Source organism: Canis lupus, chromosome 17, assembly GCF_003254725.2.
Source record: "Canis lupus dingo isolate Sandy chromosome 17, ASM325472v2, whole genome shotgun sequence".
NCBI classification, from domain to species: domain Eukaryota; kingdom Metazoa; phylum Chordata; class Mammalia; order Carnivora; family Canidae; genus Canis; species Canis lupus.
The window spans coordinates 36548652-36563887 of NC_064259.1; the positions used below are offsets into that span (position 1 = coordinate 36548652).

General features: G+C 42.5%; 1 protein-coding gene across 10 annotated transcripts in view; it reads left to right on the forward strand.

The window, feature by feature from the left end:
* The first annotated feature begins 3723 nt into the window (after positions 1-3723).
* The window catches only part of TMEM87B (transmembrane protein 87B), a 55555-nt gene continuing 44042 nt past the window's right edge, over positions 3724-15236 (forward strand). For 4 of the 10 annotated variants that reach the window (XR_007402921.1, XR_007402922.1, XM_049095513.1 and 1 more), the window contains exons 1-3: positions 3759-4165; positions 7931-7991; positions 13602-13693. Coding sequence is in view for 8 of the 10 variants with exons in the window: in XM_049095513.1 (XP_048951470.1) it covers positions 4007-4165; positions 7931-7991; positions 13602-13693 (312 nt within the window). In the remaining 2 variants the exon portion in view is untranslated. Of the gene's footprint in view, positions 4166-5178; positions 5495-7216; positions 7370-7930; positions 7992-13601; positions 13694-15236 lie in introns of those variants that run through there. The other 6 variants (XM_049095511.1, XM_025453948.3, XM_049095516.1 and 3 more) reach the window with 6 other exon arrangements.

The following is a 15236-nucleotide window of genomic DNA, read 5'->3' on the forward strand; positions in this document are numbered from 1 at the left end:
CTCGCAGCAGGCTAGAACTGCCAGTGTCATTGGTGCCCTCCCAGGGACAGACCCTAACCAAGGACAAATGGGCATGAAGATATAAATATCTCAGCTCTTTATTCCCTTGTGTGAGATGATTCTGAGGCATGGGCTTCACACTTTCCTCGTAAGTTTCTCAATGGAATAACATTCCTTTTGCCCATAGGAGTAGCCGATGTGATAATGCCCCCTTTATTATCTGTATCCCCTTTCTGTCACATTTGCTTACTCTCTGAATCAGTTTTCCGAGACTGCCGTAACAAAGTACCAGACTGGGTAACCTAACATAATTTATTTTCTCATGATTCTAGAAGCTAGAAGTCTGACATTAAAGTGTCAGAATTCAAATGTCAGCAGGGTTGGTTTCTTCTGAACCTCTCTCCTTGGCTTTCAGATGACTGTCTTCTCCCTATGTCTTCACATAGGGTGTGTGTGTATTCATGGGTGTGTGTGCATGTCCTAATCTCTTCTTATAAAGATACCAGTCATACTGGAGTAGGGCCCAGCTATACAACCTCATTTTTACCTTAATGACTTCTTTTAATGCCCCATTTCCAAATACAGTCACATTCTGTTGGTATTGGGAATTAAGACTTTAACATATGAATTTTTGGGGAAAAATTCAGCCCATAACATGCCCCTATTGGTGTTTCCTGCATCACTCAAATGATCTACTTCTACTCAAATCTTTATTTTGGGGACTGCTTCTGGGCAAACTCAAATGAAGGAAATCTCTAAAAGATAAAGGATTCTTGTGATGCCTGTGTGGTTCAGTGGTTGAGCATCTGCCTTTGGCTCAGGTTGTGATCCTGGAGGCCTGGGATCAAGTCCCACATCAGGCTCCCCTTGGAGAGCCCGCTTCTCCCTCTGCCTATGTCTCTGTCTCTCTCTCTGTGTCTCTCATGAATAAATTTTAAAAATCTTAAAGATAAAGGACTCTTGAAAAAAATAATCAAATTACCCCCATACAATCTTGATATCCATGCTTCAAGGCTTTACTTGTTCTGCCTTGTATAATTGGCTTTTTTACATGTACACATCTTTTTACATTTTTACATCCTCACAGTGATGGCAGGAACTATGCTGCATTGTTTTTATCCCTATCCATGCAGTGCCTTCAATGCAGGAGATACCAATGCTGCTTAATTTGCGGAGTTAATGAGATTAGTTCTAATCTGCCTTGGAAACTAGGCTTTAATAGTATAGCTACAAAACCTAAATGACAAAAGTATTTGTACTTTAATAATGTAAAATCCTGGGACTCCTGGGTGGCTCAGTGGTTGAGCTTCTGCCCCCATGGCTCAGGGTGAGATCCTCAGGTACATCGGGCTTCCTGCAGGGAGCCTGCTTCTTCCTCTCCCTGTGTCTCTGCCTCTCTCTGTGTGTCTCTCATGAATAAATAAATAATATCTTTAAAAAAATAATGTAAAATCCTTGCTGAGTCCATTACCGGCAATCTGTACAAATGTACAACATCCAGAACTGAGGCACACAATATTTGTTGGTTAAATTAAGGTTTTAATTATTTAAATTAGAGGTAAATATAACATCATCAACTGAAGTTGGAAGCTGAAAACTCTTTATTATGAAGACAGTTATTGTACACAGGAGTTTATAGAAAATATCTTCGAACTGTTACTGCCACCTACTGATGAGTATAGGCCAGTGTTCCAGAAACCTATCTCTCAGGGCTTTTGAATTTTGATGGTTGTATAAGGGGCCTATATGAAGCACTAGTAAACGATAAATCTGACACAATAAAAAATATCTATATATAATCACAAGTTTCTTGTGAAAAGGAACTATTCAGTCTTCATATTTATATACACACATGAGCCTCAACTCAAACTCTGGACTAGACCCTCAGTAATTACTAGTTGAATAAGTGACTAGGGTGACTGATAAGGCAGAGAGAGCCTCGTGACTATAAATCAATCCTATTTTACGTTATAACTATATTAATCCAAGACTACATTCTTCCTCTGGACGTTACTTACATTTGATAATAAAGTAGTTCTCTTTGGGCAGCCCCGGTGGCGCAGCGGTTTAGCGCCACCTGCAGCTCAGGTCGTGATCCTGGAGACCCGGGATGGAGTCCCACGTCAGGCTCCCTACATGGAGCCTGCTTCTCCCTCTGCCTGTGTCCCTGCCTCTCTCTCTCTCTGTCTCTCATGATAAATAAATAAAATCTTAAAAAAAATTTTTTTAAAAAGTAGTTCTCTTTGACTGCAAGCTTTCAAAGACGAAAATGCTGGGCGAAGTACACAATAAGACGGATGTAAGCCCTGCCCCTTTTAGCTTTAAGTAATCAGGCGGCTTTATTTGTCTGAAAATTGCTGTGTACCGACGTTATGCTTACAACACGATGCTTTGGGTTCAAGGGGCCCTGATCTCAAAGTACTTTCCAGACCACCGTCCACGAATTTAGAGAACAATCGATGGGAACACTGGGGTAGGGGCACGTGCAGAGGATGCAAGAAAGTGAGATACAAGAAGCAGAACTTTTAAAAAATTTTTATTTATAAATTTATTTTTATTGGTGTTCAATTTGCCAACATATAGAATAACACCCAGTGCTCATCCCATCAAGTGCCCCCCTCACCCAGTCACCCCCACCCCTCACCCACGTCCCCTTCTACCACCCCTAGTTCGTTTCCCAGAGTTAGGAGTCTCTCATGTTCTGTCTCCCTTTCTGATATTTCCCACTCATTTATTCTCCTTTCCCCTTTATTCCCTTTCACTATTTTTTATATTCCCCAAATGAATGAGACCATACAATGACTTACTTCACTCAGCATAATACCCTCCAGTTCCATCCACGTTGAAGCAAATGGTGGGTATTTGTCGTTTCTAATGGCTGAGTAATATTCCATTGTATACATAGACCACAGCTTCTTTATCCATTCATCCTTCGATGGACACGGAGGCTCCTTCCACAGTTTGGCTATTGTGGCCATTGCTGCTATAAACATCAGGGTGCAGGTGTCCCGGCGTTTCGTTGCATCTGTATCTTTGGGGTAAGTCCCCAGCAGTGCAATTGCTGGGTCATAGGGCAGGTCTATTTTTAACTCTTTGAGGAACCTCTACACAGTTTTCCAGAGTGGCTGCACCAGTTCACATTCCCACCAACAGTGTAAGAGGGTTCCCTTTTCTCCGCATCCTCTCCAACATTTGTGGTTTCCTGTCTTGTTAATGTTCCCCATTCTCACTGGTGTGAGGTGGGATCTCATTGTGGTTTTAATTTGTATTTCCCTTATGGCAAGTGATGCAGAGCATTTTCTCATGTGCGTGTTAGCCATGTCTATGTCTTCCTCTGTGAGATTTCTGTCTTTTGCCCATTTCATGATTGGATTGTTTCTTTGCTGTTGAGTTTAATAAGAGCAGAACTTTCACACGAAACCATCCCATACTCTCCTCTAAGCATCGAACCACAGGCACTGAGCAATCTGGGACCTGAGTTTTCCGCCTCAGGCTGGCCCCGCCTCCCGGCCCGCCCCCCCCACTCCGGAGGCCCCGCCCCGAGCCCGCCTCTCCCCCGGCCCCGCCCCTAATCTGGCCACGCCCCTCCCTCCCGCTCAGGCCCAGCCCCGAGCCCGCCTCTCCCCCCGGCCCCGCCCCCAATCTGGCCCCGCCCCCCCACTCCGGAGGCCCCGCCCCGAGCCCGCCTCTCCCCGGCCCCGCCCCCAATCTGGCCCCGCCCCTCCCTCCCGCTCCGGCCCAGCCCCGAGGCCCGCCTCTACGCTCTGACCCGCCCACCCCTCCGAGCCGCGCTCTGGCTTCTTTAGCTCCACGCCCGGGCCCGGGCCTGAACCCCGCTTGTGGGGCCCGAGCCGCACCTCCTCGCCCAAGCCGAAACCTCCGGTCCACCTCCCAGCGTGAGCCCCGTCACCGACGCGAACCCGCCTCCCGGAGGCGGAGCTGCACCAGGTGCGGACGCGGGGCGTGGCGGGCGCCTTGGAGCGCCAGGTGCGGCTTCCGCGTCAAGATGGCCGCCGCCTGCCGCATCGGGGCCCGGCTGGTGTCCGGCCGCCGCCTTCCTGCCGCGGCTCCGCTGCTTCACGTCGCCCTCTGCCTCTCGTGCTGGGCCCCGGCGGTTGTGAGCGCCGTCCCGGAGCTCGGGCTCTGGGCAGCGACGGTCGACGACGTAAGTGGAGTGTGGAGACCGAGGCGTGGCGCGTCTCGGGCCCTCAGGGTCCGCGCGGAGCTCGCTCGGACCCCGGGCCTGGCCCCGGACTTGTTCATCTGGTCTTTGCCGGGCCGGGCCGGGGCACCTGACACGCTCGCTGAGCCTCTCGTCCGCCAGCGACGAGGAGAGCCCCCCTCCGGCCCGACCTGGGCGGCGGGAAGGCTCGCCCTCACAGGCTCGTGCGCGGGGACGGCTCTCCCTCCCGAGCGCCGGTACCGTTCTAAATTCCAGAATCGCCTTTCCCCAAGTGCTGGCCCGTCGCGGCGCCCTGACGCCCCCTGGCTCGATCCCTTGGCGCTCGGTCGGGCCGGCGTCTGGGCCGTTTGACCTTACCTGGGGTTTCGGGTGCAGCCGCAGGGCCACACCCGTGAGGCCACAGAAAGGACTTTGCCAGGCTTCGCTCTCAGCATACACCTAAAGCGCATATGCCACTTTTTTTTTTCTTTTTCCTTTAAATGGGGAGGAAATCTGCCACCCCCACCCCTCGTTCGCTCTTCTGGGGTTCCTGAATTTCTCTAGGGCTCCTGTCACAGTTGCGGGAATGTGTGTGTGGAGATGAGGTGGGACACGTGATTAAGGAGTGTTTGAGAGGCTAGTCTTGGAGGCACGACGGTGTGTAAACTTCCCTCCTAGGACAAGCCATTTGAGAACTTGGCATCCGATAGTTACAGGAGATGATGTAGGAGCGATGCCGGAGTTGAATTTTGGAAAGTCTTGTTAAAGAGGAACGGGAAATCGGGAAGAGGCCCTATCTCCTGCTTTTCTAGTCAGATTATTCATCCAGCTGTGTTTTGAGATGAATATTTTCCACATGCATTAAAATGACGTTTGAGTTCTAAGAGCAAAACTTATATTTTGACTTAAGGAGAAAAATTTAGTACCGGAGGCTGCAGATAACTTCCTACAACGTAGAAGCTATACAGGAAGGAAGATAAGGTCTCATTCTGAATTTTTAAGACCCAGCGCTACCATTTCTTCTAGAATTCTTCTGGGTTTTGGTGTCCCATTCTATGCATCAGTGATATAGCATGCACTTCTCTATTATTGAATTTCTGAGAACCACACTTGTGGTTTCATGCTGCTGCTTTAGTGAATGGCAGTATCATAAACTAAGAGTAAACAATATTAGAAGTGAATGAGCTCTGTACGGATTGTTAAACTACTTGACCATATCTGTAAGGATCTTTGCCAAGTATACTTTGGATGATGAAACGCCAGAGGCCCTGGAGAAAGAATAACTGCTTCCTGTATAAGGAAGGTAAATTTTTCCTTGGGTCCCACTTTCAGGTCAGTAGCCATAAAGCCCTTTTTTGCAGAGAATACACTGATCTCTCCCCTCATTTCAAGCTGTTAGAATTTGTCCTTAAGAATAAGAAAGGAGAAGGAGGTTTTCATTTATTTGTACTACAGATGTATCAAGAAATGCTTCTTTTGATTATAAAGATCAACAAACAGTTTGAGTACCTACTGCACATAATGTGCTAGATTGGCCATTCCTGTTGCAAAGATGAATTAAGACAACAGCCTCTTCTCTCAAGAAGCTTATATAATAGGGACAACAGATTCATGAATAGTAGTTGAATACATGGCAGCATTCTTGGGATGTTAGTGGAGCACTAAGAGGGTCACCTAACTCTGCTTTCTAGAGTTGATGTCTGGTTGGGTCTTGAAAGATGAGTAGATGTTACCTGGATGAAGAAGGAGGGACTAGAGAAGCAGCAAAGCAGGAAATTCTTAATGTTTCTGCTCAGTGAGGTTCTGGTAGGAGTCTTAGAGGGGACTTAGGCTACCGTAAGCCTCCCACAGCTTGTCCCTGAACCTGTGGCCGGGGGTCTAAATTCCAGGACCTACAGGGTCTGAGGCCGTTGGTATCAGTGAGTGAAATGAACTAGAGTCAGGAGGTGCTAGAGAGCCATGGCCTATAGATTATGTGCTCCTTCAGAAGAGGTGGCTGCCATTTGGTTCCAGCTAGTGGATCTTTTTTTTTTTTTTTTAAGATTTTATTTATTTATTCATGAGAGACACAGAGAGAGAGAGAGAGGGGCAGAGACACAAGCAGAGGGAGAAGCAGGCTCCATGCAGGGAGCCGGACATGGGACTCCATCCCTGGTCTCCAGGATCACACCCTGGACTGAAGGCGGCGCTAAACTGCTGAGCCACCTGGCCCCCCCCCCCCCCCCCCCCCCCCCGCCCCGGCTAGTGGATCTTATATGGCAATGTAGACACAGAATTGCTGAATCTCCCTTTTTTTTTTTTAAAAAAGTGAAAGCCAGAATCCATATTTTTATCATGTCAACTAATTCAAAAATTTTTTTAAAGTTCCCATGTGGGCCAAACAAACCTCATTTTATAGGTTGGCTTAGGCCACTGATAACTAATTCGGGGTATGAATGAGGGAGAGCCATTGAAGGATTTTAGACGTAAGTACCAATCACTGTGGCTATGAACTCAGGATGAGTTATAGGCTCAGATCTAGTGGCAGAATTACCAATTAAGTTACTGCAGAGCAGGGGGCAGAAAATGTTGAGAGCCAGAATTGGAGCAGTGGTGACAGGGATGGAGAGGAAGAACTAAATTTGGGAAATGTTTGTGAGATAAAGTGGGTGTGCCTTGGGGATTGGGCAATGGAGCTCAGAGATTGAATGATGCCAAGGCTGGCGTGACTAAAGATGGCATCACCCCCAGCCAACATGTATAGTATGGAAAGAGTTGGGAAGGAGCAGAGAGGAGTGTGTCTGCTTTAGGACAGGTTAGTGTGGAATGTTTGGTGGACATCCTAGTGGACCTGACCTTAAGGTAGTTGGGTATGTGGATCTGGGGCTCAGAGGTGGGGGGGGTCTTGGCTGGGAAATTTGTTGTTATTGTTGGAACTGTGTTAGGGTGGGAGGTTATCAATCAAATAAGAGTTGCCTGTACTCTGTGCTTTTCATTCTTAACCACTCATTTATTGAACACAATCCCTTCTCACAGCATTTTTATTCTTGGTGAAGGCAGACATTAAATAATTAAGTAATAGATTATTTCATTTTAATTGTGGCAAGGGTTGTGAAAGATGGGACCTAGAGACCATGTAAAGGAGGGCCTGGTCTGGTATGTCACCTGGCAGAAGACTTCCTGAGGCTCTTGAGCTGGGCTGAGAAGCGTTAAGCAGTCATTAACAAGGTGAAGGAAGAGGACAGGGAAGGGTTTTTAAGTAAGTTTGCATGTTGACTACTGAAGTCCTGAGAGCTGGAAGGCGTTTTCTGCTTTTAAAGCACCGAGAGAAAGATGCTGAGAGGTGGGCAGGGCTTGATCATCCAGAGGCCTGTGACCAGCAGTAAGAATTGGTCTGTCAAAAGTACATAATGAAGAACCATAACAATTTAGGGACAGTGATGGTTGTTTTATTAAAAATACTGAGAGAGACAGGTCCCCTGGCTGAGCAGCAATAACGAAAAATGGTACGTGGCAGCAGCACGTCCTGTGTTGCTGATCCCCGGCTGAGACACTAGAAGCAAAGGCATTCAGAAGCCTCTTAGAGAGTAGATATGTGGGACAAGATTTTGAGCAAGTGGGTGATATGACCGGGTTTACATTAAAAAAAAAAAAAAAAAAAAAAAAAAATCACTCTGGTCACAGGAGTGCAAGGGTTAGAACTACATATTTTCAAGGTAAAACTATACTCTAAATAGAAAAAAAATTTTTAAGTTAGATCTTTATATATTTCCTTGTGCTTCCTTTTAGAAATCAGGACCTTTGATATTTAGAAAAACTATGTTTAACTCTACTGAAATCAAGTTTTCTGGTAAGTACAATAAACTAATATACTAATATAACAGTATATTATAAATGAGTAATGCTATATAACATAAACTGATATATTATTATTTTTTTTTAAATTTTTATTTATTTATGATAGTCACAGAGAGAGAGAGAGAGAGAGAGAGGCAGAGACACAGGCAGAGGGAGAAGCAGGCTCCATGCACCGGGAGCCCGATGTGGGATTCGATCCTGGGTCTCCAGGATCGCTCCCTGGGCCAAAGGCAGGCGCCAAACCGCTGCGCCACCCAGGGATCCCCTAAACTGATATATTAATATAACATTTTAAACTAGACAAATATTTTGTTTTTAAGTGGTTCTAACATTTTCAGGATTTCTTTTGTTTCAGTCAAGTCTTGGTTATTTTCAAGAATAGATTTTTCTGATTTTGTCTCAAAAAATGTAATATGAATCATTCTTTAAAAATTATAAAGTATAATAAAGTAGGCTTCAGCAAAAAAAAAAAAAAGTGTTTGACTTCTGACTTCTGTGAAATTTGACTCTGAACCCCAGCTTAAATATATTCCTTTTATATATGAAATGTCATGATTGTGGTAAAGTCCTTATGCCCTTGAAACTTTTATAAATATACCCATGATCATAGAATACAATAAAAATTACTAGGCACTAGCATTTTAATTAGGATTTTAGTGCTTATGAAAGTGAACATATTTGTTAGGGACTATGTTTTCTCTGTAAATACTGATGTGTAAGAACTACTGAGTCCTACATCTTGAGGTTTTCAATATTTTTAATGGGTTTATAGCAAATCACATTTACTGTGGTCTAACTCCTCTTAGTGTATCCAATAACTTGACTAGGTAAATTGATTGCAAGGGTTAGTTTTGGGATAAGGAGTAGTTTTTTGTTGCATAGAACAAATTGGCTTCCTGGGGATCCAAAGCCATGCCCCTTTTCTCTATTACACCACATTCAAATAATTTGTTGGGTGATTCTGTCATATGTGGGTATTTGCTGAGGGAATTGGCCAGCCATCAGCTAGATAGCAGAGGTGGTTCAAAGCAGCTCATTTATATCAGATCATCAGTGGTGATAACTTGGCAAGAGGAAATTAAAGTCCAAAGTAGGCAAGGAAAAAAATTTGGCATCTATTTGCTTTAATGAATTCAAATCTCATTGTCTAGACAAGTAAGATCTAGGAGGTGCAGCAAGAAAGTTACATGGGGGAAAATGATATGGACCGTGAAACACATAATTTGATTTAAAAAATCAATATGTAGTGTTTGCAATCAGCTAAGAGTAGACCACACTCAAGACAGTGGTGCACCTGGGTGGCTCAGTCAATTAAGTGTCTGCTTTTCGCTTGGGTCATGATTTCTGGGTCCTGGGATTGAGCTGCGAGTTGGGCTCCCTGCTCAGTGGGGAACCTGCTTCTCCCTCTCCCTCTGCCAGTTCCCCTGGTTTGTGCTGTGTCTCACTTGCCTTCTCTCTCAAATAAATAAAATCTTAAAAAAAAAAAAAAAAAAGACAATGGTATTAACATCTGAAGAAAGAATGAGGCAGCAGAAGAGCTGGGAGTTAGGAGCAAAAGCATAAAAAAATATGAAGGTTTAGTCAGGGTAAAGCAAATGTCTAGCAGCACCGATGGGAGAGAAATCTTGAACTATGACTGTAGATATGACGTATCACTGCCAGGTATAGAGGCAGCATCCATCTGAGCCACCTCATTCTGGTGCCATGCTCATCAAGCAATCTTTATCACCTTTGCGTATTCGGGAAAGCATGCTGAAGGGAGAGAGTTAATCAATCAATACACAACCACTTTTCAATTACTATTCATTTTAAATAAGTGGGCATTCTAGATTATATGTCTACATTGATGGTGTGGTGAAGGAGTGAGACTGAGTCTCTGTTTTCACAGAACCAGATTTCAGTGCCTGCAAAGCTAATAATTAGCCCCTTGGATATGTGTCCATGCTCTTTGGTGGATCAGGCATCTATCTGGCTTTCCCTTCAGTGACCCCTCTTTTGCTACCCCATTCAGGATGTAGTCTTGTGGAGTCACTGCTGAAGATTTCTCAATGTAATTCACTGTATAAACAGAATAAAAGAAATATACTATATAATCATCTTGATATGACAAAAGCATTTGAGCATTTGAAAAAACTCAGCACCTATTCCTGAGAAAAACTCTTAGAAAACTAGAAATAGAAGGAGACTTCCTCAAGTTGGTAAAGGCATCAGGATGCCTGGGTGGCTTAATGTTTGAGTGCCTGCCTTTGGCCCAGGGCATGATCCTGGAGTCCCAGAATTGAGTCCCACATTGGGCTCCCTGTATGGAGCCTACTTCTGTCTCTGCCTCTCTCTCTCTCTCTCTGTGTCTCTCATGAATAAATAAAATCTTTTAAAAAAAAAGTTGGTAAAGGCATCTATGAAAAATCTATAACTGGGGCACCTGAGTGGCTCAAGTGGTTGAATGTCTGCCTTTGGCTCAGGTCATGATCCTGGTGTCCTGGGATTGACACCTGCATCAGGCTCCCTGCAGAGAACCTGCTTCTCCATCTGCCTAGGTCTCTGCCTCTCTCTGTGTGTCTTGCATGAATAAATAAATAATATATATATATATATATTTTTTTAAATCTGTAACTAACACTATACTGTCAGTTTTCCCCAGATTGGTCTATAAATTCAATTAACTTCAATCAAAATCCAAGCTGACTTTAATGTAGAAATTGGCTATTTCTAAAATTTATAGCAAATACAAAGAACCTAGAATACACAAAGCAATTTTTAAAAAGAACGAAGTTGAAAGACTTTTACTATCTGATTTTAAAACTTACATAAAGGTACAATAATCCTAACTGTGGTACCATATAAGAGTAGACATACAGAATAATGAGACAAATCAGAGAGCCCAGAAAGACACCTACATAATAAGGTCAATTGATTATCAATAAAGGTGCCAAAGTAATTCTTTAGAGAGAAGATAGTCTTTTCAATAAGTGATCCTGATCTTTTCAATAAATGAACAACTGTATATCTACACTGAAAGAAATCTCATCTCTTACGTTGATCATGGATTTTTTTTTAAAGATTTTATTTTATTTACTTATTCATAAGAGACACATGGAGAGAGGCAGAGACACAGGCAGAGGGAGAAGCAGGCTCCTCACAGAGAGCCCACTGTGAGACTCGATCCCAGGACCCCAGGATCACACCCTGAGCCACAGGCAGGCGCTAACTGATGAGCCACCCAGGTGTCCCAATCATGGATTTAGACACTGTTACCAGCTCTGTCCTGCCTTTCTGGGACTCCATTTGCACCTATATTAGACTGCTTGATAATTGTCTCACAGGTCACTGAGACTTTGTTAAATTTTTCCAGTCTCTTTTTGCGCTACGTTTTGGATCTTTCTATTGCTTTGTCTTCAAGTTCAGTGATCTCTTCCAGTATTTAATCTGCTATTAATCTCATACAGTAACATAGAAATTAAATGAGTGTATTAAGCAACTTTTAGTTAACTATAATAATGAATTTACCTCATTTTGCAGTGAGTTTTGGGAGAAATTAGATAATCTACTCAAAGTTTTTACTTGGATATTGTATTTTTTTAATCTCTAGAAGTTTGGTTCCTTTTTTAAAATCTCTTCTTTCCCTCAGTATTTTCATTTTTTCCTTTACATCTTTGAGCATATGGAAAATATTTATAGCAGCTGTTTTAATATTCTCTGCTAATCATCTTTGTCATTTCTACCTCTTCATAATGACTAATCTATCATGATTATGACTCAGTTTTTTCTGCTTTTAATAGCTAGTGTTTTTGTTTGGATGATGAATATCATGAATGTTACGTACATTCTTAAGTGCTCAAATGTTGTATTCCTTTAACAACCTTGTTCTGGCAGATAGTTAAGTTTCTTTTAGGTCAGTTTGATCCTTTCCAATTTTATGTTTAATTTATTTTAGGGAGGATCTGGAGTAGCCTTTACTGAGGGCTAACTTAGCACCACTTTTAAGGTCTGACCCTGCTACATTTCTCCTGAATGCACGGTATATTTAATGAGGCATTTCCATTTTGTCTAGCTGAAACTCAACTAGTTCCCAGCCCTATGTGAACTCTGAGAATCATTGGGCTGCTTTATATGCAGGCACTGTCTGCTATGCAGGGCAGGCTCAATGGCATCCCTGTCCAGATTTTGTTAACTTTTTCTCTGTGTAGCTCCCAACTCTTGGGTATTCTGCCCCAGAAAGTCTACCAGTCTTAAACTCTTGAACTTCAGTCTCAGTGCTCAGTTTGGATTCCCTCTGGTTACCAGTCTTTGAGATGGCTCACAGTGATCCCTGCCTCCTGGTCTTCATGACTTTATATAGTCCCCTACCGTATTATATCAAGGTTGGTCTGACCAAGAGAATATAGCAGAACTAATGGCATATCACTTCCAAAACTGGAACGTAAAAGATACTGTGGCTTCTTCTCTGTGCATGCTTGCTCGCTGTCTTTCTCTCTCTCTCTCTGATGACCTACTCTGGGGGAAGCCAGCCGCCATGTTGTGATGACACTCCCAAAAGAGCTTTTTCTAATTCTAAACTTAATCCTTTTCAGTCTGTCTGATCATGTTACCCTCCTACCTGAAATATATGGCAGTGTTTTGTAATATTCAAAATAAAGGAAAACTCCTTAGCTGAGTATATTACGCTCTGTGACTTTTCCTCAGGGCTCTTCTCCAGCTTCAGCTCTTCTCCTTTCCCCAAATGTTTGTTCTGACCATAGCAGACCATTTTCAGGTGCTCATACGCATGCCTGCTTTCACTTAACTTGGCATGCACATTTGCATATACTGCTCCACTGTCCTCTTCACCTAGCAAATTCTGCTCTTCATGTTAGTCTCCTTCTCCAGTAAGCCTGTTGGTACCCTTCCTCATGGTCTCCTGGACCATGTTAGGTGCCCTGCCCAAGGCTCCCTTGACCCCCTGTTCTCAGGCCTTTATTCTAGCAAAGGTGCCTATTTAATTATTAACCCTCTCCTCCCCAGTACTTCTTATATCAAGGACAGGGATTGTTTTAGTTTATCATTATGTCTCTGACACATAAGAAATGCTCACTCAGTACTTTTTGAATGAATAAGTCAGTGAAGAGAACAGTGTAGAGTGACTTTACAGTAAGCAGTGGCAGCATATTCGGTTATTCAGTTGATTTTAACTCTAGGTTTAACATAGAAATTAAATGAGTGTATTAAGCAACTTTTAGTTAACTATAATAATGAATTTACCTCATTTTGCAGTGAGTTTTGGGAGAAATTAGATAATCTACTCAATGTTTCATTAAAGTAGCCTATTTTAAATTGCATTCTCGAAACCTTAAGCTTATATTGGAGTATATATATGTGATTACTATAAAATGAGACTTTCTGGGCAGCCCCGGGGGCCCAGCAGTTTGGCGCTGCCTTCGGCCCGAGGTGTGATCCTGGAGACCTGGGATTGAGTCCTGCATCGGTCGGGCTTCCTGCATGGAGCCTGCTTCTCTCCCTCTGCCTGTGTCTCTGCCTCTCTCTGTCTGTTATGAATAAATAAATAAAATCTTTTTTAAAAATTTAAAAAATAAAAAAATAAATGAGACTTTCTTTATCTAAACAGTTAAGTCGTTCAGTTGTTCTGGGCCTGTGAAGTTTACCATAGAGTGGCATTTGAAGTATCATACCTGTCAAAATGAATATTCTAAGCTGGAGGTAAGTAAAATGCAAATTTTTAATGTATATAAAGCTTTGAAGGAAAAATTATGAGTATAAAGATTTATTAGCTCATCAAGTGAGGAGGCCAGAAATATAGATTGTAGTTTTAAAAGTTTAAAAAGTTTTAAAACAGATTAATTTGGGACTTAGGCAAGAAATGCTTTTACTATATCAAAGTATATGCTTTCTGAAAAGGAAACATCTTTTAGTTTTCTTTCATCTTACGAAAAATATTAGTAAATATTTAAATCAGACATATATGAATCAATAAAGGGGTTGTAGGTCACATACAAACAAAAATCAACATAGTTTAAGGAAGAAATGTAAAGGGTTTACTTCAGTCAAAAGTTGGTTATAGGGTATCTAGACTTTAGGGAGGCCAAGCAGCTTTAGTGAGTAGAAGCAGATTCCGAGAGGTGAAAGGAAAGGAGTCCCCCAGGGAAAGGAGGGGGAGCATGTGAGATGAGGAAAGAGGCCAGGGTAGGCTTTCTCCTACCCCTGGCATGTCCATTGGGCTCACACGTTCCTTGGAAAGGTGCTTCACTTGACCATTCTCCACATGGTTGCTCCCGGCCATTTCCTGTGGGCTCCTAGCTTGAATGACACGTGGGTTTCCATACCTTTATCTGCATTTTCTTTCCATTTGGGATGAAAGGTGCCATTTTCCTCAAATACTGCTTTTGTGACTCTATCCCCAAATATTTTACCCCTTCACACTAAATACTTTAGTGTGTATTTCCTAAGAGCAAAGATACTTAGATTACACAGTACAGTGATAAAATTTAGAAATTTTAACAATGATACAAAACTATTAACTAATAAACAGATCTTATTAAAGTTTGGCCAGTGTCCCCAAAACATCCTTTTTAGCAGTTTGTTTTTATTGTTGTTCTTTTCCTGGTACAAGATCCAGTCCAAGATCACACTGCATTTCTGCAGCTTTTGTTTTGTTTTGTTTTTGGTCTTTCCTGACATTGACATATTTGAAGTGTACAAGCCATTTATTATAAAATACCAATCAGTTTCCAGTATTTCTAATACTTCCTCGTGCTCAGATTCAGGTTATGCTTTTGGCAGGCATACCGAAGAGTTCTGGTTTGTCCTATTTTGGGGACATAAAGTGTTAACTTTAAGATCAATTAGTTAAGGAAGTTTCTACCAGGTTTCTCCACTATAAAGTAACTATAAAGTTGCTGCTTTTCTCCTTGTTGTTAACAATAATTTGTGAAGAGATATTTTCATATTTGTATATGAATATCCTGATTTTTCATCAGTCCTTGTTTTAATATCCTTTGATTCTTGCCTGATGAATCACCTATTGCTTTGATGATTGCTAAATGATGATTTTCTAATTCCATTTTTTTCTTCTGCTTTGTTAACATTTTGCCATCAGGATGAGCTCTTTCTTTTCCTCTTATCTTACCTGTCAATCAGTCAACTGAGCAATCATTAGCATGGACTTACTGGTTTTTGCTTTGTTGCATGGGTTATAATCAATTAGTATTTTTTACTTATTTTGTTCACATTGTCTACTATTTGG